The following is a 27,304-nucleotide window of genomic DNA, read 5'->3' as shown; positions in this document are numbered from 1 at the left end:
GGTCGAGGATGAAAACTAGCTAATTCTCTGCAGAGAGGGCAAACCCTGACCGCCCCCCTTTGCAGATAACTGAATGAGAACGCACAGGTTTTCTTGTCCCTGTATAGATTTTTGGGACTTTCAGGATAAGGGAGCTGTCCTGATATAGTTTCAATGAGGCTGTGCAATTAAAAATACATATTAAAATGCACAGACATTGATGTGCACAAATTCACTTGAGTCTGACAATTGCCAAGAAATCAGACTAATTCTGCCAGCAGAGTTGGGTCCTCCTCCAGTTATCAATGGCACTTCTTTCATCAGCCACAGTGGGTTCTGATGATTGTTGTATGAAAATCAAGTGCTCTTCTTTCCGCCCTGAACAGAGCCTGCCTAGTTTGCATTTCCCCTCCTGCTGTCACCACTGCCTGCTGAGCTGTCATCACCTGAGGCTGAATTTCTGCAAAGCCCCCAGAACATTCTCCCGTGTAAGGGAATCCTTGTGTTCAGCTTTCAGCCTTTCCTCCAGCACTCGCAGCAACTTTGGGTTCTGGGAAAGGTAGAGCCGACCTGGTGCAAACAGTGATGAAAGAATAGATAGTGAGATACTAGCCCATGACAGAGAGCCTCCCTCCCGTTTTGCAAAGAAAGATGGCTTGAGCCAACTTTCTCTCTCTAACAAGGCAGTAGAAACCCTCAGTAGAAACTCACAATCTGCACAAAACACATCACTTTTAATATAGCTTCCACTCATTTGGGGCAACTGTACCAGTTTACCAAGCTAGTACTTTGGCCGTACTAGCCAGACCCCCGCTACTTCTCATGTACTTTCTACCATATTGCTCAGGGCGATCTGACACTTACATTTTGGATTTCCAAAGGGGCCTAAGAAAGTTAAGTGTCCAATTCCTATTGACTTTTAATGGCAGTTGGGTACCTAGCTCTAATAGGCCCCTTTGAAGATCCCAGTCCGAGAGACTAAGGTTTGGAGCAAAGCTCCATCACAGTTCAGTGTGCACCGGACTGAGCAGCAGGGATACACAGAGGCTGATCAAGGTCGAGCAGAGGAGGGTACAGTACTAGTCACAAAAATCTGCTGTATCAGTACTAGTACACAGCCCAGTGGCTGGGACTCTCTGCAGGACTCTGATCATGGGCCAGTTTTTTTGGGTAGTTTTTTTAAATGTGCATTTTCAGAACATTAATGACGCAAGATGGGAACGGTTACAGGTTCGGTTCTGCAAGATGCACAACCACTGTGGTTGAAGAGCACACTTCACTGCCCCATGAAGGGACTGAAGACATAACAATTATAACGTATAGTGTGGAAATTAGAAAACCTACTGTTAACGGCCTACAGAGACCATGGGAGGCGTGGCACATAGGCTGGGGAAGGCTGTGCCTTCCCAAAAACAGCCCAGCGTGGCCCCACCCACACTCCTTCCCCAGCCCCCTCCGGATCCTGCTTGCCCTTCCCCCTTAGCTCCAGCTCAGGCAGGCTGCTCCTCTTTTGGAAAGCCTGCTGGGGCTAGGGCGGCCAGGACTTGGGGTGGCTGGGGCCACTCAGTGCTGGGGGGCACCCGGGCACTGGGGTCGTGCCACCCAGCGCTTGGGGGAGGGGAGACTAGAGCACTGGGGCTGCCCACCTGCCTAGCACTCAGGGGGACTGCTCACCGCCCTCCCTGTGCTCAAGGGGCGGCCACGCGCACCACTGGCCCACCTGCCCAGTGCTCGGATGCCAGGAGGGTAGGGCGGGCCGTGCAACACCGGTCTACCTGGCGCTGGGGCCAGGGGGGCTGGCCATGGGCTAGCCTCCCCCAGCTGCAGGTTCACTGGCTGCCCATGACAAAGACCACACACTATAAAAGGTGAGGACTGAAATAACAAAAGCTGAAATAAACTGTCAAAGTGGTAAGTGGCAACTGTACAGACACTGACAATTCTCAACCTTGGAAAAACAGAACATAGGACAATGAATGCCCAGAAGCAGGATGTATTTAAATTTCCACACCCAAGGACAATGAAATACCTATAATGTGCCAAGGTACATGAAGAGGACAGCCCTTTACAGTGCATCTCTTACCTTCTGCCAGCGAAGCAAAAGCATTGATAAGCCTCGCCACGTACTGTCGGACCACCTCACTCTTGGAATGTAGCAATTTTAGCACATTTCTCTGCAAGAGAAAGCAAACATTTATCAAAATAAATGAAGCGGAAAATTCTAGCACAGGCTTATGAAATGTTTAAAGGCATTATAAATGATGCAGAGCAAATATCAGAACTGTACAAACAAAACCATATTAACAAGTTGCTAACTTGACTTTAATCTTCCATTGTATGGGTGAAAAAGGTGTGGAAACAAAATAGAACAAGCTTTGATGTACAGGGTAAAGTCATAATAAAGCAGCACCCTAGAAAAGGAAATTAAGTAAACTAAACTAAAATTAATAAAGTTAGCGTCTTTGAATAAAACAAATATTTTGTAGGGGGTTTGTTCATTTCTGACTAAGCATTAATGCTACTTGGAATAGGGACATTTGCTGCTTGACAGCTATTAGCATGTTTAGGTGCAAGGGAACCATTAACACAGTCTGAACAGGTTTCAGAGTAACAGCCGTGTTAGTCTGTATTCGCAAAAAGAAAAGGATTACTTGTGGCACCTTAGAGACTAACCAATTTATTTGAGCATGAGCTTTCGTGAGCTACAGCTCACTTCATCGGATGCATACTGTGGAAGCTGCAGAAGACATTATATACACAGAGACCATGAAACAATACCTCCTCCCACCCCACTCTCCTGCTGGTAATAGCTTATCTAAAGTGATCATCAAGTTGGGCCATTTCCAGCACAAATCCAGGTTTTCTCACCCTCCGCCCCCCCCCCCACAAACTCACTCTCCTGCTGGTAATAGCCCATCCAAAGTGACCACTCTCTTCACAATGTGTATGATAATCAAGGTGGGCCATTTCCTGCACAAATCCAGGTTCTCTCACCCCCTCACCCCCCTCCAAAAACCATACACACAAACTCACTCTCCTGCTGGTAATAGCCTATCCAAAGTGACCACTCTCCTTACAACGTGCATGAAAATCAAGGTGGGACATTTCCAGCACAAATACAGGTTTTCTCACCCTCCGTCCCCCCCCCTTTTTTTTTTTTCCCAAAAAACACACACACACAAACTCACTCTCCTGCTGGTAATAGCTTATCCAAAGTGACCACTCTCCCTACAATGTGCATGATAATCAAGGTGGGCCATTTCCAGCACAAATCCAGGTTTTCAACCCCCCCCCACCCCCATACACACACAAACTCACTCTCCTGCTGGTAATAGCTCATCCAAAGTAACCACTCTCCCTATAATGTGCATGACAATCAAGGTGGGCCATTTCCAGCATAAATCCAAGTTTAACCAGAACGTCTGGGGGGAGACATGCCAGTCCTTGCCTACAGACAGCCCCCCAACCTGAAGCAAATACCAACAACCACATACCACACAACAGAACCACTAACCCAGGAACCTATCCTTGCAACAAAGCCCGTTGCCAACTGTGCCCACATATCTATTCAGGGGACACCATCACAGGGCCTAATAACATCAGCCACACTATCAGAGGCTCGTTCACCTGCACATCCACCAATGTGATAGATGTCATCATGGGCCAGCAATGCCCCTCTGCCATGTACCTTGGTCAAACCGGACAGTCTCTACGTAAAAGAATAAATGGACACAAATCAGATGTCAAGAATTATAACACTCATAAACCAGTCGGAGAACACTTCAATCTCTCTGGTCACACAATCACAGACATGAAGGTCGCTATCTTACAACAAAAAAACTTCAAATCCAGACTCCAGCGAGAAACTGCTGAACTGGAATTCATTTGCAAATTGGATACTATTAATTTAGGCTTAAATAGAGACTGGGAGTGGCTAAGTCATTATGCAAGGTAGCCTATTTCCCCTTGTTTTTTCCTATCCCCCCGCCGACGTTCTGGTTAAACTTGGATTTATGCTGGAAATGGCCCACCTTGATTGTCATGCACATTATAGGGAGAGTGGTTACTTTGGATGAGCTATTACCAGCAGGAGAGTGAGTTTGTGTGTGTATGGGGGTGGGGGGGTTAGAAAACCTGGATTTGTGCTGGAAATGGCCCACCTTGATTATCATGCACATTGTAGGGAGAGTGGTCACTTTGGATAAGCTATTACCAGCAGGAGAGTGAGTTTGTGTGTGTGTGTTTTTTGGAGAAAAAAAAAAAAGGGGGGGGGGGGGTGAGAAAACCTGTATTTGTGCTGGAAATGTCCCACCTTGATTTTCATGCACGTTGTAAGGAGAGTGGTCACTTTGGATAGGCTATTACCAGCAGGAGAGTGAGTTTGTGTGTGTGGTTTTTGGAGGGGGGTGAGAGAACCTGGATTTGTGCAGGAAATGGCCCACCTTGATTGTCATGCACATTATAGGGAGAGTGGTTACTTTGGATGAGCTATTACCAGCAGGAGAGTGAGTTTGTGTGTGTATGGGGGTGGGGGGGTTAGAAAACCTGGATTTGTGCTGGAAATGGCCCACCTTGATTATCATGCACATTGTAGGGAGAGTGGTCACTTTGGATAAGCTATTACCAGCAGGAGAGTGAGTTTGTGTGTGTGTGTTTTTTGGAAAAAAAAAAAAAAAGGGGGGGGGGGTGAGAAAACCTGTATTTGTGCTGGAAATGTCCCACCTTGATTTTCATGCACGTTGTAAGGAGAGTGGTCACTTTGGATAGGCTATTACCAGCAGGAGAGTGAGTTTGTGTGTGTGGTTTTTGGAGGGGGGTGAGAGAACCTGGATTTGTGCAGGAAATGGCCCACCTTGATTATCATACACATTGTGAAGAGAGTGGTCACTTTGGATGGGCTATTACCAGCAGGAGAGTGAGTTTGTGGGGGGGGGGGGGGCGGAGGGTGAGAAAACCTGGATTTGTGCTGGAAATGGCCCAACTTGATGATCACTTTAGATAAGCTATTACCAGCAGGAGAGTGGGGTGGGAGGAGGTATTGTTTCATGGTCTCTGTGTGTATATAATGTCTTCTGCAGCTTCCACAGTATGCATCCGATGAAGTGAGCTGTAGCTCACGAAAGCTCATGCTCAAATAAATTGGTTAGTCTCTAAGGTGCCACAAGTACTCCTTTTCTTTTTACAGTCTGAACAGCAGAGCTTGGCTCACAAAGCACAAATGCAAGTCTCTGTTAACTGTAGTCTCAGTTCTGGCATTTCCTATACATCAATACCCTTTACAGAAAGTTTCAGATATCAAAAATAGAATTTGATTGTTCTGTTTTTGGGGGGTTTGTTTTTTTGTTTTTTCCTAATTCCTTGATATTCTCATAAGCAAACTAGGGGAATATGGTCTAGATAACATTATGATAAGGTAGGTGTACACCTGGATGAAAAACCGTACTCATTGAGTAGTTATCAGTGGTTTGCTGTTGAACTGGAAGGACATATCAAGTGTGGTCCCGTACAGGTCTGTCCTGGATCTGGTACTATTCAATATTTTCCTCAGTGACTTAGATGAAGGAATAGAGAGTGTACTCATGAAATTTGTAGATGTTAAGCTCAGAGGGGTTTCAAGCACTTTGGAGGATATAAGCAGAATTGAAAATTATCTTGATAAACTGGAGAACTGGTCTAAAATCAGTAAGATGAAATTCAATAAAGACAAGTGCAAAGTAAGAGGTTTAGAAACATGACCTATGAGGTAAGGTTGAAAGAATTGGGCATGCTTAGTCTAGAGATGAGAAGACTGAGGGGAGACACGATGTAAAAAGTAAAACTATGTAAAAAGTAGTTATAAAGAGGACAGTGATCAATTATTCTCCATTTCCACCAAAGGTAGGATAAGAAGTAATCAGCTTAGGGTATGCCTACACTATGAAATTAGGTCGAATTTATAGAAGTCGGTTTTTTAGAAATTGGTTTTATATATTCGAGTGTGTGTGTCCCCACAGAAAATGCTCTAAGTGCATTAAGTGCATTAACTCGGCGGAGTGCTTCCACAGTACCGAGGCTAGAGTCGACTTCCGGAGTGTTGCACTGTGGGTAGCTATCCCACAGTTCCCGCAGTCTCCGCTGCCCATTGGAATTCTGAGTTGAGATCCCAATGCCTGATGGGGCTAAAACATTGTCGCGGGTGGTTCTGGGTACATATCGTCAGGCCCCCGTTCCCTCCCTCCCTCCGTGAAAGCAACGGCAGACAATCGTTTCACGCCTTTTTTCCTGAGTTACCTGTGCAGACGCCATACCACGGCAAGCATGGAGCCCACTCAGCTCACTGTCACCGTATGTCTCCTGGGTGCTGGCAGACGCGGTACTGCATTGCTACACAGCAGCAGCAACCCATTGCCTTGTAGCAGCAGACGGTGCAATAGGACTGGTAGCCGTCATCGTCATGTCCGAGGTGCTCCTGGTCGCCTCTGTGAGGTCGATCAGGAGCGCCTGGGCAGACATGGGTGCAGGGACTAAATTTGGAGTGACTTGATCAGGTCATTCTCTTTAGTCCTGCAATCAGTCCTATTGCACCATCTTATGGTGAGCAGGCAGGTGATACGGATTGCTAGCAGTCCTATTGCATCATCTTCTGCCGGGCAGGCAAGAGATGAGGACAGCTAGCAGTCCTATTGTACCTTCTTCTGCCGAGCAGCCATGAGATGTGGATGGCATCAGTCCTTCTGCACCGTCTGCTGCCAGCCAAAGATGTAGAAGATAGATGGAGCGTATCAAAACAAGAAATAGACCAGATTTGTTTTGTACTCATTTGCAAACCCCCCTCGCCTCCCGTCTAGGGGACTCATTCCTCTAGGTCACACTGCAGTCACTCACAGAGAAGGTGCAGCGAGGTAAATCTAGCCATGTATCAATCAGAGGCCAGACTAACCTCCTTGTTCCAATAAGAACAATAACTTAGATGCACCATTTCTTATTGGAACCCTCCGTGAAGTCCTTCCTGAAATACTCCTTGATGTAAAGCCACCCCCTTTGTTGATTTTAACTCCCTGTAAGCCAACCCTGTAAGCCGTGTCGTCAGTCGCCCCTCCCTGCGTCAGAGCAAGGGCAAACAATTGTGCATCTGAGTTGAGAATGCTGACCAGAGCAGTCACAATGGAGCACTCTGGGATAGCTCCCGGAGGCCAATACCGTCGAATTGTGTCCACAGTACCCCAAATTCGACCAGGCAAGGCTGATTTAAGCACTAATCCACTTGTCAGGGGTGGAGTAAGGAAATTGATTTTAAGAGCCCTTTAAGTCGAAATAAAGGGCTTCATCGTGTGGACGGGTGCAGGTTTACAACGATTTAACGCTGCTAAATTCGACCTACAGTCCTAGTGTAGACCAGGGCTTAGTTTGCAGAAAGGGAGATGTAGGTTAGATATTAGAAAAATCTTTCTAATTATAAGGATAGGTAAGCACAGGATCAGATTACCCAGGAAGATGATGGAATCCTTCTCCTCGGTGGTTTTAAAGAACATTAGACAAACACCAGTCAGGGATGTTCCAGGTATACTTATCATGCCTGAGCATGGGGGTGGGGCGGACATGGACTAGATCAGTGGTTCTCAACCTTTCCAGACTACTGTACCCCTTTCAGGAGTCTGATTTGTCTTATGTACCCCAAGTTTCACCTCTCTTAAAAACTACTTACTTACAAAATCAGACATAAAAATACAAAAGTGCTATTACTGAAAAATTGCTGACTTTCTCATTTTTACCATATAATTATAAAATAAATCAAAAGGTACATAAATATTGTAGTTACACTTCAGCCTATAATATTATAGAGCAGTATAAAACAAGCCATTGTCTGTATGAAATTTTAGTTTGTACTGACTTCGCTAGTGGTTTTTATGCAGCCTGTTGTAAAACTAGGCAAATATCTAGATGAGCTGATGTACCCGCTGGAAGACCTCAGCATACCCCTGGCTGAGAACCACTGGATTAGATGACCTCTTGATGTCCCTTCCAACCCTACATTTCTATGATTTCTAGGGTACCTGTAGAGGCAACAAATGCATCCTCATGAGGACAACAGGACTTACTTCTTGAAAATTAGACCCATGGCTAAAGAATGAAACCGCTACTCTGGATAAAATTAATTATTATTAATAAATATAAAAGTCATGACTTTGTTAATGACACAGTTGAATTATCAATCACTGAAGACCCCTTCCAATCAATATGCAGGCTAGAGCATTCTGCTAAAGAAAAAGTTATAGTAAGTTTTGAATGTACTGAAATGTGCTTTTAAAAATGTGATTGCAGGTGCTGCATAAAAGGATATATTGTATGAACATCTTAAGAACAAAATCCTAGTTTAATTCTTATTCTGGGTCACAAGAGAAATGAATTTAGTGTATCCTCTTACAATCCATAATTTACTCAAAAAGATTTATCAGGTGAGTCATTCTCCTGCGACAAGTCACACAAGTGAGGGCCAACTTCCTGTGTTAGGATCCGATCCTGCTCCTACTGAAGTAAGTCAATGGTATCATTGCCATCAATTTCAACTGTCTCAGGGGCAAGCCCTCAATGCATTAATGAACTTCCATGTCTCCACAAATACTACACACTCACATGCAGTATAAACCTAAATTAAGAACTCTAGTAACACAACACAGCATAACACTAACCATAGAGACACGCATCTTGTATTTCAGCAAACTGATCCCACAGATTTCAGAGTGGTAGCCATGTTAGTCCTTATCAGCAAAAAGAACGAGGAATACTTGTGGCACCTTAGAGACTAACAAATTTATTTGGGCATAAGCTTTCGTGGGCTAAAACCCACTTCATCAGATGCACGCAGTGGAATATACAGTAGGAAGATTTATATATACAGAGAACATGAAAAAATGGGGGTTGCCATACCAACTCTAACAAGACTAATCAATTAAGGTGGGCTATTATCAGCAGGAGAAAAAAAACTTTTGTAGTGATAATCAGGATGGCCAATTTCAAACAATTGACAAGAAGGTGTAAGTAACAGCAGGGGGAAAATTAGCACGGGGAAATAGTTTTTAGTTTGTGTAATGACACATCCACTCCCAGTCTTTATTCAAGCCTAATTTAATGGTGTCCAGTTTGCAAATTAATTCCAGTTCTGCAGTTTCTCGTTGGAGTCTGTTTTTGAAGTTTTTTCGTTGAAGAATTGTGACTTTTAGGTCTGTAATTGAGTGTCCAGGGAGGCTGAAGTGTTCTCTGACTGGTTTTTGAATGTTATAGTTTTGTGTCCATTTGTTCTTTTGCATAGAGACTATCTGGTTTGGCCAATGAACATGGCAGAGGAGCATTGCTGGCACATGATGGCATATATCCCATTGGTAGATGTGCAGGTGAACGAGCCTCTGATGGTGTGGCTGATGTGATTAGGTCCTATGATGGTGTCCCTTGAAAAGATATGTGGACAGAGTTGGCAATGTGCTTTGTTGCAAGGATAGGTTTCTGGGTTAGTGTTTTTGTTGTGTGTTTGCTGGTGAGTATTTGCTTCAGGTTGGGGGGCTGTCTGTAAGCGAGGACTGGCCTGTCTCCCAAGATCTGTGAGAGTGAGGGATCGTCCCTCAGGATAGATTGTAGATCCTTGATGATGTGCTGCAGAGCCGTCACCTTCAGCCCCCCACTAAAACCTCTGCAGCGCATCACCAAGGATCTACAACCTATCCTGAGGGACGATCCCTCACTCTCACAGATCTTGGGAGACAGGCCAGTCCTCGCTTACAGACAGCCCCCCAACCTGAAGCAGATCCCACAGAATCACTTATAGAAACTGTTTCAGGGCCTGGTCTATGAGGTGCTTAGCATCTCCTGTGAGTACCGTGTGCACCTGACTCCCACTGACCTCAATGGGAGTCAAGAGCACTCAAAGCCTAGCAGGACTGGGCCCTCCTACTGCATAAATGATACATGTCACATTTTGGCTTATGGAGACCCATTAAGAGGTCATCCCACAACACTGCAATTAGGATGAAAAAGGTCAGCTCCCAAAAACAGACAGACCAGCCCCTCCCCCAACAGAGAATCTGTATTAGTGGTCAGTGTATTCTGAAACGTATGCCTCAACCCAACAGATCATGTACAAATCTGTTTAATTATTTGTATGTTGTAATAGACAGAGTTTTCTGATCAGCACATTGTAAAAATAAATAATAATCACACACAAACCAGAGTAAGGTCTACTCTTGCTGACCTGGCTACTGTTGTGGATATCCAGTAGGTCATTGCTGATATAAGCCTGCAGGACGGTGTCTCTCTGCTCACCGGGATGAGACGTCGTCAAGCGCTATAAAAAATGGGAGGATGGGAAATTAATCATTCACATAAATTAATGCTAATGTGACAGTGTGTCTGGGAGAATTCGTTGTGGAGAATTAATCCTCCTCTCACACAGAGGATGAATTCAACTTTGAGGTCTGACAGCAAGTGAAATGAGTTTAGCACTCTCAGCTCAGTGGCCAACCAAAAAACTGTCATTCAGAATCTGTCAGCATCTGCACAGGACTGACCTCGTAAGGTAGACAGGGAAGAGACCCACTACAGGGCTCAAGTCATTAGTACAGTAGGGTGTGAAACTTTACACAGCATCTAGCTACTTTATATGATCATCTTTCTTGCCTGTCATTTTGCCCATGTCAGCCTTCCTTTTCAATCCCTCCATTGGCTTCCCCTCTTCCATGGCATGAAGTTAAAAGATTTTTGTTGCCACCTTCAAAGTTTTGCTAAAATATGCTCACAGTTTTCCCCGAAAAAGAAAGATTCAAGACTTTGGCAGTCTCTCTCCAATTATTGCCCTATCAAGAGACAGTTTCTTGAACAAAGACACACAATCACTTCTTTGGATTGGTCTACATTACAGAGTTAGGTCAACGTAAGGCAGCTTACATCAACCTAATTATGTCAATGTGTACACTACAATGCTGCTTCTGTGGAAGTAAGTGGCCCACTACACTGACATAGCTCCACCTCCATGAGAGGGATAGTGCTTACGTTGAAATAGCTAGGGCAATACAGTGTCTGGTTACACACTGCATTACTTACATCGCCTGTTGCCTGTCAGCCCCAAGTGGAGCCCTCCCCCACCAGCACTGACACCCTGAGCCGTCAGCAAGGTGCAAGCTCACAGCTAGGACCCCCTGCCACAGCACTGATAGCTCTGGCTTTCAGCATTGGGGCAGGGAGAGGGGGCCAGCTGTGAACCCCATGGCTGCCTGGGGCCAGCTGTTAGTGTCCCACTTCAATCAGTGGAAGTGCTCCTGGTGAGGATACATACTACCAAAAGAAGGAGCAAGTGTGGACGTGATTACAAGTGTGCTGTAATTACAGTGGTGGCTGTACATCAACTTAATGTAAGTCGACTTAATTTTGTAGTGTAGACATGCCCTCTGAAACAAAAGGACACTTTACCCTCCCTCAGGCATCATTCCAATGAAGGTTCCAAAATCTTCCAGTTGGCCTTCATCACCCAGAAAGGCCACAGATGTAATTCACAAGGCACATCCTACACTTTCCTCAGCACCTCCAGAGCCTCAGCAAGTGTCACTGACTGAAATTCAAGCAGAGAAGCCTCTGCATTCTCTCTCCGCTCCCCACACACCCTATTATGGAGGAAGACATCTCACTCCAGATGTGAGCCGTCTTGTCTGCAAATTAGATTTTAGCTCCAGCTCTACTGAAAGGGCCTAGCACGAGATCCTTCTTCACTTGTAGTGAGACCATTTCACTTACCCAGCGCAGAGCCTGCAGTAAGAAAGCTTTAAGACGATCACTCCCACTGATCAGATCTTTCTTCAGCTTCTCATAATCCAAAGAGGGTAACAATGGCACTTCCTGCATTTTCCTACATGGCAGATAGGAAACCAGACATTTATTAATACCGCATCGAACTCCTTCAATGGGAGCTGTTGAGGCTACTGAAGTGAGGCAAGTGAAGAGAGCAAATCTGGTTTCAAAAAAGCAACTTGCACGTGTCCTTCCTTTTAAAAGGAAAATAAATCTCACAATTTTTTGACTTATTTCCTTATCTCGATTACTCACATCAGTTTAGAATACTAGAACTCAAAGGATTTTTAAAACTGGCTTTTTCACCATTTATACAGTTTACTGGGTACATTTTGCTCAGGTTGGACAGTGAAAATCAACTGTTAAATGTAATATGCATTGCTAGTGAGGGTCGCATTCTATTCTCATGCACTAACACAATACTGCTTCTTAGCACAACACTGCAAGGGAATGGTGACTTTTTTAAAAGCTGCTTTCACTAAACTGTTTTTGGTTTAAGTACTAAAATATACGTTTTCTGCTAAAATCACTCCTACTCATATTATGTTCCCCAAATACTCACCACACTGCCTTACTCCCTTTTCAAACAAATTTTAAATTCTGAATTTACCATAAAATCACAGAGACCCAGATCCTCAAAGGTCCACAGAGACCCAGATCCTTTAACTTCAATGAAAGTTAGGCATCAAAAAACCTCTGAGGATCGGGGCCATTATCCCTTTAAGACAAAATCATTCAATCACAGAAAAACTTGCCATATAATTATTATTCCTTCAGGGACAAAGTTACTAAATCCACTGCAAAATTGGTTCTAGGAACACACAACTAAGTTTACTCGGGGTTTCCGTTCCTCCTGGATTTGTGGGAACCTAACTACAACAGGACTGTAGTGTCTATAGCAACTGAGGAAAACACAGCCATTGAATCACAGTTGGTAAAATATTGTGCAGCAAGCCATATTAACAGGGCTAAAAACAGTTTGCTGAGATCAGAATGTTAATGATCCCTTTACATCAAGAATTCACAAAAGGCACGTGGGCCACATTGCATTCACAGACAACAGTTGTTGGTAACCATACACAGAGAGGCAAGTGATTCTCATTAGTAACCAGTTAGGCAGTGCACTTCAGGGTACTGGCTGTCTCCTCCCACATACTCTCTTTACAGATAACCAAGCAAAGCTCAGCAAGAAACACTTACACAGGGGCTAAAGATGCTCTTAACATTGTTGATGCCTGGAGAAAAGGAAAAGGAAACACAATAGGTTAATCCAAATTTTACGTAGGCAGTGCTTATTAATCCGATTCACAATATTCTCGCTCATCAGGGTTGTGAGGTTTGGCGTCTACCACTACTACCACCATGGCGTACTTAAACATAACTAAAACTGGAGGTAAGTGACTGCTTTTACTTCAATGCCACAAGTACTCCTTTTCTTTTTGCGAATACAGACTAACACGGCTGTTTCAATGGGAGTGGGATCAGATGCTAGCTCCCCAGTAAAAAGGCCTTTAATTATGCTCCGGATTGTCACTTCTCTTTGCAGACGTACCCCAAAAATTACCTGAGGAAGATCCAGGCATTTCAAAAAGAAAACAAAAAGTGGTAACAGACAGCAGGGAAAACAGGCTTGCAGCCAGTGAGCTATCCTAAGCAGTGAGGACTGGTATTTCATAAGAATCAGCTGGGGTCAGAGAGCCCCTGAAGGAGATGAAGGGCCACTTGGAAGGTCTTCATTGACTCTAATAGTTTAAAAATACCCTTTACGGCTGAAGGGCCTTTTTTCTAAATATAGTTTCCAATTCAGATACAAAATAACGAACAGGAATTGTATCTAGGGAGCTCTGTCCTATGCTTGGTGTTGTACAAAACAGAGGAAGGCATAGTCCCTGCTTCAAGCAATGTACACAAACATGACTGTCAGCAGCGCACCCCATAGCAGCAACGCTTGTTTCTGGTCCTGCCTCAACTTAATTCGTTTTAAATCTCATTGTCTCCCCTCTCAGCAGCCCTTTTTCAGTGATCAGAGATGAGCACCCATCAAAAGACCGACTGGTTAATGTCAGCATTGCATGTAGAATTATTTATCTATTTTAATAAATGGTCTTTGCTAAAGATGGCCGTGGGTGGTCCTGGGAAAAAACAGTTCTGGCATAAGAGGGTTCCTTGGTATGTATTCCACTGATGTCACCTGTGTGCAATATTCACAGAATATTCAGTGTCTTCCTTCTATGAAGATTACTCCAGCTCACTTTCTAAAAATCTCTCATTACCACTTATGTTTTTAAAATTGGTCTTCTTTTATAACCAAGCTCTTTCAAGAGAGACCGTATAATCAGTGTCTATTGTCCGATTTAAAACTGGGAAATTTAGAAGACAAAAGGCAGGAATCACCGCAGAGAATATTGAATTACTATCTCACGTACACTTATGTTTCACAATGGTCAGAGGTATCCCTTACTAATACAAGGAACATTTCTCTCACAAATGGAATGGGCTTATAGTTGCACTGACCGTCATTTTATATTATGTTTACTTCAATGAAGACTATACACAAGAGCCAATTAATGGTTCTTAGGCCTTAAAATTAACCTGTCTTGACAGCAGCTCTCCCATCGTGCAGGAATTACTTTTCACAGTGGATCAGGTCTTTCAAATGCGTCATATTATATATAAACATTCATTCCATTTGCCTTTCAGTTATTTTTATTCATTTTCCTTGATGCTTTTGTAAATATTAAAGGTAAGTTTTGTTTCAACAAAGCTTTCCCCTGACCCAAAGCCATTGTCTCCTACCTGAGCTGGCAATGAAATCACAAATCAGTTCTAGCACCTTAGGGCTTGTCTACACTTAAAATGCTGCAGCTGCACTGCTGTAGTACTTCAGTGAAGATGCTACCTCTGCTGATGGGAGGAATTCTTCTGTCAGGGTAGATAATCCACCTCCCCAAGAGGGAGTAGAAAATTCTCCCGTCAACCTAGCACTGTCTACACCCAGGGTTAGGTCGGTCTGGATTTTTCACACCCCTGAGCGACATAGTTATACTGACCTAATCTCCTAGTGTCGATCAGACCGTAGTCAGCTCCATGACAATAAACTAGCACAACAGTGACTGCACTGCATGTTCAAGCAAAAGGCAAAGCAACATGGGTGAGCTGGAAGGGGAAGGGGGATGGACAAATGACACCGTTGGCAAAGGGAATACATCAGATCACTAGCAGGGCATTTGTACCCTTATGTTCCTCCTTTTTACAAGACTAGGATAAATGTTGTACAAAGTATGCCTTGTGAAGTATCATTTGAAAACTCACAATCTGCTGAACATTACTATCCTGCTAAAATGCGTGTGGCAACTTTGTACGTAAAGTTATAAAATTCTACTGTATAAGGCATGTTCTAAGTCTAAGGAAACAGCTTCAGTCCAGTTCCCCAGAGACAAAAGAGTAGCCAGCACCTCAGACAGGTGTCAGCATAATTAAATGGACTATCACCTGGTTAAGTGGCCATTCTTTGGCAGGAAAAAGAGTGAGAAATTTACACGTTGGCAAAGAAGTAGCTGGAAATTCCCGTCTCCCCAGACTTCCTGTCTCCTGAACCCCACCTGGAGACGATTCTCAAAGAAGAGGAAAAGGATAAAAATGAGGAACAGAGACCTCAAATCACTTCTCTCCTCCCTCCCTCTGCCCAGGACATCCACACCTGAAGGACAAGGAAAGGAACAATGGACTAGGGGAGGGGTCTGGGCTGAAAGGCATCCAGCCAGTAAGATCGCGAAAGAACATGTGGTGAGAGAGACCCTTTTGCTTTATGCTCACTTAGCCTGTTAGGTTAAGCATTAGTTGGCATTTCCCCTTTTATTTCTTTGTAACCAATTCTGACTTTTATGCCTCATTATTTGTAATTACTTAAAATCTTTCCTTTTGTAGTTAATAAACTTGTTCTATTGTTTTATCTAAACCAGTGCATGTTTGAATTGAAGTGTTTGGGAAACTTCATTTGAGATAACAGGATTTGTGCATATCGTTTTCTATTAATAAAATGACGGACTTTCCGTGAACTTGTATTGTCCAGAAGGAAAGAGCTTGGCAGTACAAGACACACATGTCTGGGGACAAGTCTGGGACTGGGAATTTGCTGGCATCACTCTACAGTGTAATTCATGGGTTCCTGGCTAAGCACTCATACAGTATAGCTGGAAGTAATTTACATGCTAGAGGCTGTATCAGAGCAGGCAAGGAGTGGTTGCTCTCATAGCCTAGCAGTGTAAAAGACACACCAGGTTGGAGAATTGAGGGGACACATCTGTTCAGAAGTCCCGACTGTACCCTGGGTAAATCACAGTATAGAAAACATCTCTATTTCTCATTGTTGGCCATTCTGGAAAGACCTCCTTTCCTGCATTTCTGTTGATATGCTGTGAACACACAAACTTGACTTACCATGTGTCCCCTGTAACCAAAACAGAGGACATGCACCAGAGGAAGTTACACATTTTCATCCACACTATTTATAATGGGACACAGAAGTGAGACACTCTGGGAGTTTTTAGAAGAGTTTTGATTTTTTAAATTTTGAGCTACAGAAACTATGGGTTGGGAAAATTATTACATGGTGGGAATTGTTAAGGTTAGTCTGATAAAGTGAGACAACTGACAAAGAAAGTTCATCGAAATACCTAACAACTTGGGGTTTTTCCTGAGGCAGTTTGATGGGACCTGGCAAAGAGCTTGCTCTGGACTGGCTCCTGGCCAGCCTAGAGACTCTGCCTCATTCCCAAAGCGCTGCCAGGACAGTTGAGGATACTCCCTATCTATATCTGAATGTCGAGGGCAGGACGCTCTTGGTGGAGGGCTCTAGACTCTAGCATTCACTTCTCTGACAATGCCAGGCTTTGTTGATCTCTAGGGCCTGCTCTGTAAGGCCAATTTCTTTTTCTTAGGCGTTTGCCTGTGGTATGATTGTAGACAAAGTATACAGTTTATTAAGGGCCAAATTCTGCCATCCTTAACCACGCTATTACCTTACTCCAGGAGTAGTCCCTTGAAATCAGTGGAACTATTACTCATGGAGGAAGCTACGGCTCAGTGTAAGCAAGCATGGCAGGATCTGCTCTTTAGGGACAGGAGTTGGTTTACAATACTAGTTAATGCACTGATGCACATTTTTCCCCTGTACCTGCTCTCAGGGTCAAGTGTGATGGGCTCATTTTATTCACGCAAAAATAAATGCCCACTTCTATCTAATTGCTCTGGGGTTAATGCTATATATTCACTTTTACCACATTCATGGTGATTTTTGCTTTTGAGTCTGGCTGCACATAGTTTAAAAGCATCAATGGCAAATAATGGAATCATTCAAGATGCCATGAAGAATTTAATCTTGTCACAGACAGTGGATTCCTTGTGTCCAGATATATAATTACTTAGACAAAAGCCAATTTGCAACATTTCAGTGTTACCTAGTGAAAAGAGCACTAGGGACTCAGGAGACCTGGGTGCTAATCCTGGCTCTGCCACTGGCCTGCTGGGTGATCTTGGGCAAGTCACTTCACCTCTCTGTGCTTCTGTTTCCCCATCTGTAAAATGGGGATAATGATACTGCACTTCCTTTGTAAATTGCTTTGAGATCTACTGATGAAAAGTGCTAGGTAAGGGATGGGTACTGCAATAAAATTAAATGAATGCTCCTGGCTGTTAAATAATGCACAAGCAGGAAACAGACAGTGTTTGACTCTGCCAGAGAACAACACTGAAATTAGGTTAACATGAGTTAAAATAAATAATTATAATTTTGCAACAAACGTGTTTTATTTTTGGAACTTGTTGGGTCCTATATTTTTAAATAACTTTATGAGAACAAGAATAGCAGTAAAACATTGCTAGTAAGTTATTTGATTTCTACAGAAAGCCATTTGAAAACTAGCCAATGCTGTTACTAGGACACTTATGGTTTATAGGGCAAAAGTGTTTCCATGATGCTTTCAATTGGCCTTGGACAAGCAACATAGCCCTGGTCTACACTGGGGAGGGGATCGATCTAAGTTACGCAACTTCAGCTACGTAGCTGAAGTCGACTTACTTAGATCGACTTACCCCAGTGAAGACACCACAGTGAGTCGACTGCTGCTGCTCCCCCGTTGACTCCGCCTGGGCCTCTCACGGCGGTGGAGTACAGGAGTTGACAGGAGAGCGCTCGGGGGTTGATTTATCGCATCTAGACTAGACGCGATAAATCAACCCCTGCTGGATCGATCGCTGCCCATCGATCCAGCGGGTAGTGTAGATATACCCTGATTGAGGCACACTGTATGCCTTTCCATACTGCATGCTGAGGGACAGCTGTACATCACTGTGTTCTCAGGCCACAGCTGATTAGGTCTGAAGAGCTCTTAACTGAAATCTTAATATTGTTCTATGTCTTACATTCAATTTTGGAACAACATATTCTGGTATAAGGCCACCACAGTTCATTTTTTTTAAAGTTGTGGCCATCTCTATGAATAAAGACAGAATTTACTGAGAACTCTGCAGTCTTCTTCAATAGGGCTTTATAACCAAAGAAAGAACTGCAGAGCAATCAATCATTTACGTTATAATATTCCAATTTTAACTCCTGTGTTATTACTCAGAACTCCACAAAAATGCTGTTCCCTTAGCTACTAGGGACTTTGTCCCACGGTAAGTTGGGAGTGGCGCACACACACACACACACCTTACAAAGTTCCTATAACTAAGCCTGCCAAATCAAATATTCTGTAAATTTCACAGTGTTTTTTGTTTGTTTGCTTACTTTGATTCATTTGGTTTGGTATTGATCGGAGAGGTTCCAGTCTCAGGATATTTGCCTAGTTAGATACCTTTACATAAACTATAAAAACTGGTTTTAGCTCTCTCCCTTTGACATCAAGGTCATCGAAACATCAAACAGTCCTGAGCTCATCTGGATCCTATAAAGTCGCCTGTGGGTCTATCTAATTCAGGCATTCACCTACTCGTGATTAAGTTATGTACTTTGAATATGCTCTGGGCAGTGGCACAATCCCATTTCCTCCACTGTCACACCTGGATATAAGTAGCCCTGAGATAAGTACATCTGGGAGAGAGCAGCAACATTAGGCACATTGATTGACTGACACAATGAAGCTTCCTTTTCAGGAAGGTGGCCTTTTCAGGAGGAATGTCACAGAACAAGGGCTCAAGGACTCACAGATAATGAGGCATGTTAGCAATTCCTGTGGGTAAGTCTGACGACTGAGATATCTTTCACATCAACTCATCTCTAGCCATAATAAACCCCTTATGGTTCATGAACAGCACAATCTACATACAATAGCACAACACAACATCCACTACCACAGCGGGCAAAAAAGAAGAGATCTGAAAGAAACTGATCCCATTAAAAATTTAGCAACAAATAAAATACTCACTGTAATCAAGGTTTCCACAAAGCACTTTAAATATGGACTTTCACACTGGGAAAGCATTTAACATTTGATGCCCCTTTCCTTATGCATATAAAGTGACATGAGAATTTAGTATAAACCTGGAAAAGGTAACTGGATCTACTGATAGAATGTATGGATCCCAGGGTGGACTGCTTTCCATAATGCATTCAGTGGGACTAAAGGGGTACTGAAGCCCAATTTGGCACTAAGATTTTTGATCCCTTACAGTCTATTGAATCCTCTTTCTTGATTCTTATACTGAAGTCGTAATACTGAACTATTGACAAAACAGTTATTTCTACGGCAACAGAGCAAACTCTGATATCATAAGCATAGGGATTTTGAATGTATCATGGGTCTAGCAGAAGGGGAAACTGGATTCTGGAGGAGAACTGGACTTATTTAAAAACAGATATCAGAAATAATTGTACGAGAAACAGCAAAAACATCAGGCCAAGTATTCTATAAATACGTTGCCCTTCCATTCAAGGATCTCAGAGTATCTTATAATAAACTAAGTCTCATAAAATCCCTGTGATGCTGGTAAGTAAATCCCCACTTTGCAGCTAGGGACACTGAGGTGCAGAGAGGTGAAAACAAAAACTGCCTGACTCACAGTCCCTATAACTTAAATTCTAGAGCAGTGGTTTTCAACCTTTTTTCATTTGTGGACACCTAAAAAATTTCAAATGGAGATACAGACTCCTTTGGAAATCTTGGACATAGTCGGTAGACTTCTAGGGTCCGCGGACCTTAGGTTGAAAGCCACTGTTCTAGACAATGCTTCCCCTCAGGCTTTCAAGTTTACCCAGTGTAATGTTGCTCTTTAGCTACAATTAGCTAACATTAAAAGGACTCGCCAGGCCATTTTAACAGCCATCTACTCACCCTGACACCATGCACCTGATCTTTCTTTGCATGGGACAGGCTCTGATATATTTTAACCTTTTGAATAATAGTATTTGCAGGCTGCCAGTTAAATGATTAAGAGGAACATACAGTATATAAATGTATCTGTGACATCATAAGGGCTCATTCTGTACAAAAGCCCACACAAAATATGCCTTGCGGCCAGCCAATTTTTTAACCCTACACAGCGAATGGAGAGACCAGGGATCTTTAAATAAGGAAATAAAAAACCAATAGCCCAAGCACAGCTCAATCTGGCAGGGTCATAGGCCTATGACGAATGTAGCTGTGTTAGGTCTTGCCAAAGCCGATCCAGTTGCCATATTCATCTAAGTAATTCTGTCACAATGCAAAGTAGCTACAGATGGCAGCCCTTCATTTCAGAAAGAAGCGAAGCATGAATGTGACCAAGGTTGAATAGAAAAAAAAAAAAAAGTTCAAAGGGAAATCAATGTTTATAAAAGAAAACAGACACGTCATTTGAGAGCCAAAAACCAAAGATGATGCAAATACTGCAGCTCTGCATCCATCCAACTGGCTCGTCTACATTATTTTATGTAGTACAGCACACAGCTGAAAGTCAGATTCTCATCTCATTTACGAGGCTGAAAAGCCAGTGTAAAACTTGCAGGTTCTCTAAATTTACAGAGGTGTAACAGAGGTCAGAATTAAAAACGTAGGTGCCTGGTGAAGATGTAAATTACAAGAGCAAAGTTCAGACTGATTCAGAGGTGGGCAAACTACAGCACGCGGGCCACATCCAGCCCACAGCACCGTCCGGCCCGGCCCTTGAGCTCCCGGCTGGGGAGGCTAACCCCCGGCCCCTCCCCTGCTGTCCCCCTTCCCCCACAGCCTCAGCACGCCGTGCCATCAGCGCGGGAGGGAGCTGCACTGCAGGGGCAGGGGAGAGCAGGAAGGGAGGCTCACCTGCAGCCTCAGGGGAGCAGGCGGGTGGTGCGGGTGGCGGGAGCGTGGCGAATGTGAGCAGAGGACTCCGGAGGAGCACTGGGCGGCCGCACAGCCGGCCGGAGAGAAGCGGCACTTTGAAGGGGAAACCGTCACTTCTCTCTGGCGGCACCTGCTCCTCCTGAGTCCTCCGACCATGTTCGCAGGGCTGCATTCTGAAAGGGGCTTTAGAGGTGGGGTCCCAGGGGGGCAGTTAGGGGCAGGGGGTCCCAGGAGGGCGTGGTCAGGGGACAAGGAGTAGTGGGGGTTGGATGGGTCAGAGGTTCTGAGGGGGGCAGTCAGGGGTTGGGAAGTGGGAGGGGGCAGATAGGATTAGGGTTCGGAGAGGCACAGCCTTTCCTATCCAACCCTCCATACAGTTTTGGAACCCCGATGTGGCCCTCAGGCCAAAAAGTTTGCCCGTCTCTGGGCTAATTTGTACAGCTCACTAGCACCCCGAAATATAAACAATATACCTACAGTTTGGATGCTGAACTTGTTCATTATTCACAATATGCTGGTGCCAGCTCCACTGAAGTAACTGGAACTAGGCCAATTTACATGCTCTGAAGATCTGGCCCATGGTCAGTTCCTATAATACTACAGGTATTTTCATGTATTTGGTCTTATGCAAATTTCTCTTTTCTCATACAAAATACATCCTCTAAAATAGATCACTTATAAATGAATCAAAGTGCAGTGCAAGATTATCATGGTGCATTAGTGTGATCCCACTAAAAGGCGGCCTCAGGTACCAGCATATTAGAATGTATATAACACATGAGTAAAGAATGGAAATATTGTGTGGTAACAGTGAGAGAGAAAAAAAGAACCACCCCTATGACCTTAAAAAATGCCATCTAGCTGGAGGACAATGATGCTTTGTAGATAGCTTTGAAAATAAGTGGATTCTTTTTTAATTTGCATCTTTCCATCTATCTTAAACTAAGATCAGCATAAAAAGCAGTACGTGTTTCTCCAAGGGTCCTTTCACTCCTGCTAATTCCTCACCTGAAATCAATCCTTCTTGTTAAAACCTCACAACTGGCTGCTGCAGAAGTGAGTGGAATGTCAAACACCAAGTGAAGATCATGATAAACAATCATTCAAAGGATCAACAGAAATGAGTTGCTTAATGGAGACAGAAAAGGAGTACTAGGGCACCTTAGAGACTAACCAATTTATTTGAGCATAAGCTTTCGTGAGCTACAGCTCACTTCATCGGATGCATCTAGTACTAGTAAGGTGCCACAAGTACTCCTTTTCTTTCTGCAAATACAGACTAACACGGCTGCTACTCTGAAACCTGCCATTAATGGAGATAATCTTTTAGTATAGGTGGGCCTGGCTTGTACTCAGGGGGTGAAGATCAATGGAGGTAAACCAACGTTACATTTTGCCCCGTGCATTCAGGGATACTTTGGGGCAGTTTCCTAAAACAACAAGTTATCTACTAAGGGTGGGTTCTACAGGTTTCACTGTATTTTCAGAGGAGGAATACGTAAAAGCAGCAAATGGAGGAGAAAAAAAATAGTGTTTTATGCAAACATCCTTAGTAAAGACAGGAATAGTGCAGGGGGAAAATACACACGATTTTCTAAACAGAACATTGCTTGACATTTTAAAAGGAGGTGTCAGTAGCTCTTTATGGTTTGATTTCGTACTAGATTGTTTAGCAGACCAATATCCTTTCTCTGCAAAGAATGCACTGTCTATGGGCAATATCAGATGCTTATGTTGAATGTTGTCAGAATACAAATGCCCATCTGGGGTGCAGAAGGCACAATCACCACTCCCTGAACTACTTTGTTTTTGTTTTTCTAAACGAAAATGATGTGGTATTTGATCATGTTTAGAGCACCAGATCTCAACTGGTGATAAAAAAAAAAATACAAGTATCTCTTCCAGGGAAAAGAACGTGAATCTCGGCCATGTTATCTTAATTAATTTATCGACTTACTGAACAGGGTGTTGCGGGGATTCGCTAATGTTTGCGCTGAACTTTGAAGATGCAATGTGTTATTCAAGTGCTAAGTATTAAGGCTCACAGCTCAAACAGACTTCTCCTACACTTTATAAAGAAGCTGTGGTCGGGTAAGAGCTGTACTAAATGTAGCAGCCCTTGAGTCGAGGTGCTTTGTGTCAAATCCCTTGCACAGAAGGAGTTCCATTTGCTCTCCTTGCAATGATTCCCCAAACCCTTGTATAGGTTTAAAAAAATAACTGTAATGTCCATAACAGTCAGTGACTTGGTATGAATGAAAACAGAGCAAGTGAAATTATCAAACAGGGGCAAGAAGAGAAATACAAAATGTGACAGGCTGCAGCAGGCAATGTGAAAGATATAAAGAAGATATAGAAACTTACATATCCGTCATCACAAGGGCTCAGAGAGTAATATCCCTTTATGGACAAACAGGCACACATTAAAATAAAGAAGATTAAAAAAATAAGTTAACAGGAATAACTCACAGAGAAAGCAAGTAAAAAACCCCAAAACAAATCAAATTAGTTGAAGACTACAGACTGTTGAATGTGAAGAGCATAATGCAAATTCCTTCTCCTTCTCTAAATCTGCAATAAAGTTATTAGTACCTATGGCTGTGGGACTGAGAACGGGGTAGGCCTCTCGCTACCATTTGCATTGTTAGGCTTGCTACAGACACACCTGGTCTACACACACTTTTTGTGCAGGTATAATTAGTTTGATTATGGATATGATTTTTTTAACCAATATATTTTTATACCAGTACAACCCCTAATGTGGATGCAGTAATACTGGTATAAAAGTGCCTTCTGCCAATATTTCTTCCTGTACAGGAATAGCTATACGGGTATTAAACACCTTCACACTGGAATAACTGCATTCATACTAGGGGGATTGTATTGCTGTAGCTATAGTTAAAGCAAGAGATACCAGTGAGCCCACTCATGACACCACAATGCATTCACTTGCACTGCTTGGGACTTCTCACAAGCGCAGCGTGACAACTGTGAGAAATAATACAGGGGGTGGGAGGGGCGGGATTAGTCTATAAGCAATTTCCTACCGAAGGCAGCTTCAGAGTTGAACTGAGGTGAGTTCCCAGAGGTAAAAGTCAGAGCATAGCTACACACAAACTGGAATCAAACTAACTAAAGGTATGTCTACACTTACAGAGATTTTGCGCTGTAAGTTTCACCGGTGATAGGGAACCGGTGAAAGAAAAGCGTGGGTTTGTGTACTCACTTAATTCCTCAGGCGTCAGAGAGCGTTTACACTGGCAGCACTTCCAGCGCTGATGAGAGCAGCGCTGCAGGGCAGCTATCCCACAGGTTTTTTTAAAACCCCCTGCTGTCTGGCTGCTTTCCCCACCACATCTACAAGCAAAGGGAAAGGGAGTTTCAAACTTCCCGGGGCTTTCAGGGGGAGGGGCGGATGTCCATTTACTTGGCGTCAGAGCAGCGGAGATAGTTGCCAGAATGGTCACTTTTGGAACTGTGGGATATCCTCCAGAGGCCAAAAGGTGTTTACACAGGTGGAACGTGTCTTCACTTTCGCAACAGCGCAAAAAGAACAGTGGAAAGAAGTCTATGCCTCTCGTGAAGGTGGGTTTCTTTTTGCGGTGAAACTTCTGAGTTTCACTGTAAAAACTCATTAACAAGTGTAGACGCTCCCAGGGTTTTAGCACAAAAAAAGGGATATTTTGCGCTTTAAATGGCAAGTGTAGACATAGCCTAAATTAGTTGTAATTCCAACCTTCAGGGCATGTCTACACTTACTGGTAGATCGGCACTGCTGCAATCGATGCAGCGAATGTCCATTTAGCGGGTCTGGTGGAGACACACTTAATTGATGGGAGAACACTCTCCCATTGATTTGTGTACTCCACCTCCCTGAGAAGCATAAGGGAAGTCTCCCGTCGACACAGCACAGTGTAGCCACCACGGTAAGTGGATCTAACTACCTAGACTTCAGTTACGTTATTGACGTAACTGAAGTTGCGTAAGTGAGATCGATTTACTGAGGTAGTGTAGACCAGCCCTAAGCTATTACAGTACAAATCTGCTTGTGCTCATTTCAAATTAAGAGTGTCCTTTTTCAATTTAACTTAAGTTTTTTTTAAATTTAAATAGGACGTTCTGAATCCAAAATAAGAGTGTTCACAGACAGGCTGGCACCAATATAACTAATGATACAAAATGCAACCACTTGGTTTATTTTGGTTTTAGTTTGTGTGTAGAGGAGCCCTCAGTATTTAGTTACTCCTGCCTTAGGGTAACCAGATGTCCCGATTTTATTGGGACAGTCTGGATATTCAGGGCTTTGTCTCATATAGGACCTATTACTCCTCAGCCCCTGTCCCCATTTTTCACACTTGCTATCTTGTCACCCTAACCGGCTTGTGCAGACAAATAAGTACATAGGAAAATGCTTCAATCTGCAAGTCCCTCATTTAAGTAGCATCCACACGGTACTATTCCTTCAATTTCAGTAAGGAGACAGGAATTTTTCTACTCTCCATCATGATTGGGATTTGGGAAATAGCATTTGTTGTGTTTGCCTGTGAAACCAATACCTAGACCATTTGAGGGAGGAGAGAGGGGAATAAGATGTAGGAGTCCATGTTTCCTCTTCCCTCCAGAATTAAGACATTTTATTCAAACATGAAACATCTCCCCTACCCTCAGCGCAGAGGGTAGTTACACATGAAATGCACACCATACTCTGCATCGTCAGCTGGAAAGCGTAACCTGTCTTTGTCTAGAATATAGAGCAGTTTTGTTTCTGCATTATCCAAGATCACATATGAGCATTTATTTCTGCACAGGGGTGGGGAAGACAGGAAAAGGTCTATTTTGTCCTGGGACAAGTCTACTGAAGGCTATTAGTTGACATAATAGGTGTTTTTGTTTTTAAAATGACAGAAGCACACCCGCAGAAAATTTAATGAGTACATTCTGGAAAGCTAAAAACAAGAATTCTACTATTGTACCGCCTGGGTATGCGCCAGTAACCTGCTGTAGAGAGCATTTTACAAACAAGAAAAGAACACTTGCTACAAAGTAGTTACTGTTTAATGGCACATTTACATGAGCAAGGAAGGTGTGCTTATTAAGGAAAGGAAGCAATGGAAGACCACAAGAAAAGGGAACATACTATGCTAGGTTACACAGTAAAGAAAACAAACAAAACCCAAAATCCCAGAGGCTTAAGACAATAAATGACCTATATGCAGTTATTAAATAAGCACATTAAGCAAAAGCTGACGTCTCACAAGAGTGTCAACATAAAAAAAACCAAGGGTTTTTCGTCACAGATCTTTATGAGCTATGACAAAAGATATCCACCATTTGCCAAATGGACAAGTACAACATAAGTAGAATTATGGTTTAGTCCCCAAAAAGGTAAACAGAACACAAGGGAACAGAAAATAGCCAATGGCAGAGAAAGAATGTAATATACTTTTCTAAAATAAAAGACGAAGGACTTTACAATTTAATATAGATTCAACATGTGTTGTCAACTACTTGGATTCTTAGTCATAATGCAATCCCATTAAAAGGGCAATAACTGAGACACACCCAGGACTCTAGATAAAACAGGCTCCATCAAGGAAGTAATTTCTCTTCACCTTTATCCTTAGAAGTTTCACTGACTTTGAGTATTTTGTATTTCATTGTTAATATTTTGTATTTTAGGTGCCTCATTGGCTTCTATGGGTTTGTGTTTCAGCGTTAACATATTTTAAAATATAACCTGGAAAAAAAAAAGTAACAATAAGGGCTAAATGCTCCAAACTGCCATGATAAAGTCCCTGTCTAGAATAAGATAAAAGGTGGTTTTAAAAAAAAGTTTTCAGTTTTGTCTAGACAAGGATAAAAGGGATATTGTAAGCATGCATTAGCTAACAAGTGCTAACGGAGCTGGAGGTGATAGACATATCTGTGTAGCTCGAATTGAACCAGCACGTTACAAACAGCAAGAACCTTACAAACAGTGGCACAGGCTAGTCAGCTGAGTACTTACCGAGAATCTTGGCCAGGGTTGTACTCAGGGCAGCTAGTCTGTACTGCCATGTCATAGCTACAGTACTACTTTTAGTGCACCAATTTGGCCAAAACTAGCACCCATGCATCTATCTAAAATGGAAATTACACTTCAGTGACAGTGTAGACATATCTTAAGGTCTTTTGAAAGTTGAGGCTTCTCCTTCAGCCTCATCTTCACATGG

The 27,304-nt window shown here is 43.2% G+C and overlaps 1 protein-coding gene across 12 annotated transcripts in view; it reads right to left on the bottom strand.

Annotated features, from left to right (window-relative positions):
- The window catches only part of ARMC9 (armadillo repeat containing 9), a 118,651-nt gene that overhangs the window by 52,267 nt on the left and 39,080 nt on the right, over positions 1–27,304 (bottom strand). For 7 of the 12 annotated variants that reach the window (XM_043522328.1, XM_043522329.1, XM_043522327.1 and 4 more), the window contains 5 exons: positions 12,991–13,025; positions 11,737–11,848; positions 10,202–10,294; positions 2,063–2,153; positions 426–549 (listed from right to left, as the gene is read on the bottom strand). In XM_043522328.1, coding sequence (XP_043378263.1) covers positions 426–549; positions 2,063–2,153; positions 10,202–10,294; positions 11,737–11,848; positions 12,991–13,025 — 455 coding nt within the window. Of the gene's footprint in view, positions 1–425; positions 550–2,062; positions 2,154–10,201; positions 10,295–11,736; positions 11,849–12,990; positions 13,026–23,456; positions 23,493–27,304 lie in introns of all 12 variants that reach the window. The other 5 variants (XM_043522324.1, XM_043522323.1, XM_043522326.1 and 2 more) reach the window with 1 other exon arrangement.

This window comes from Chelonia mydas, chromosome 9, assembly GCF_015237465.2.
Source record: "Chelonia mydas isolate rCheMyd1 chromosome 9, rCheMyd1.pri.v2, whole genome shotgun sequence".
NCBI lineage: Eukaryota > Metazoa > Chordata > Testudines > Cheloniidae > Chelonia > Chelonia mydas.
Note: the sequence above shows the minus strand (reverse complement) of the source record. Positions and strands in the feature narration are given on the sequence as shown.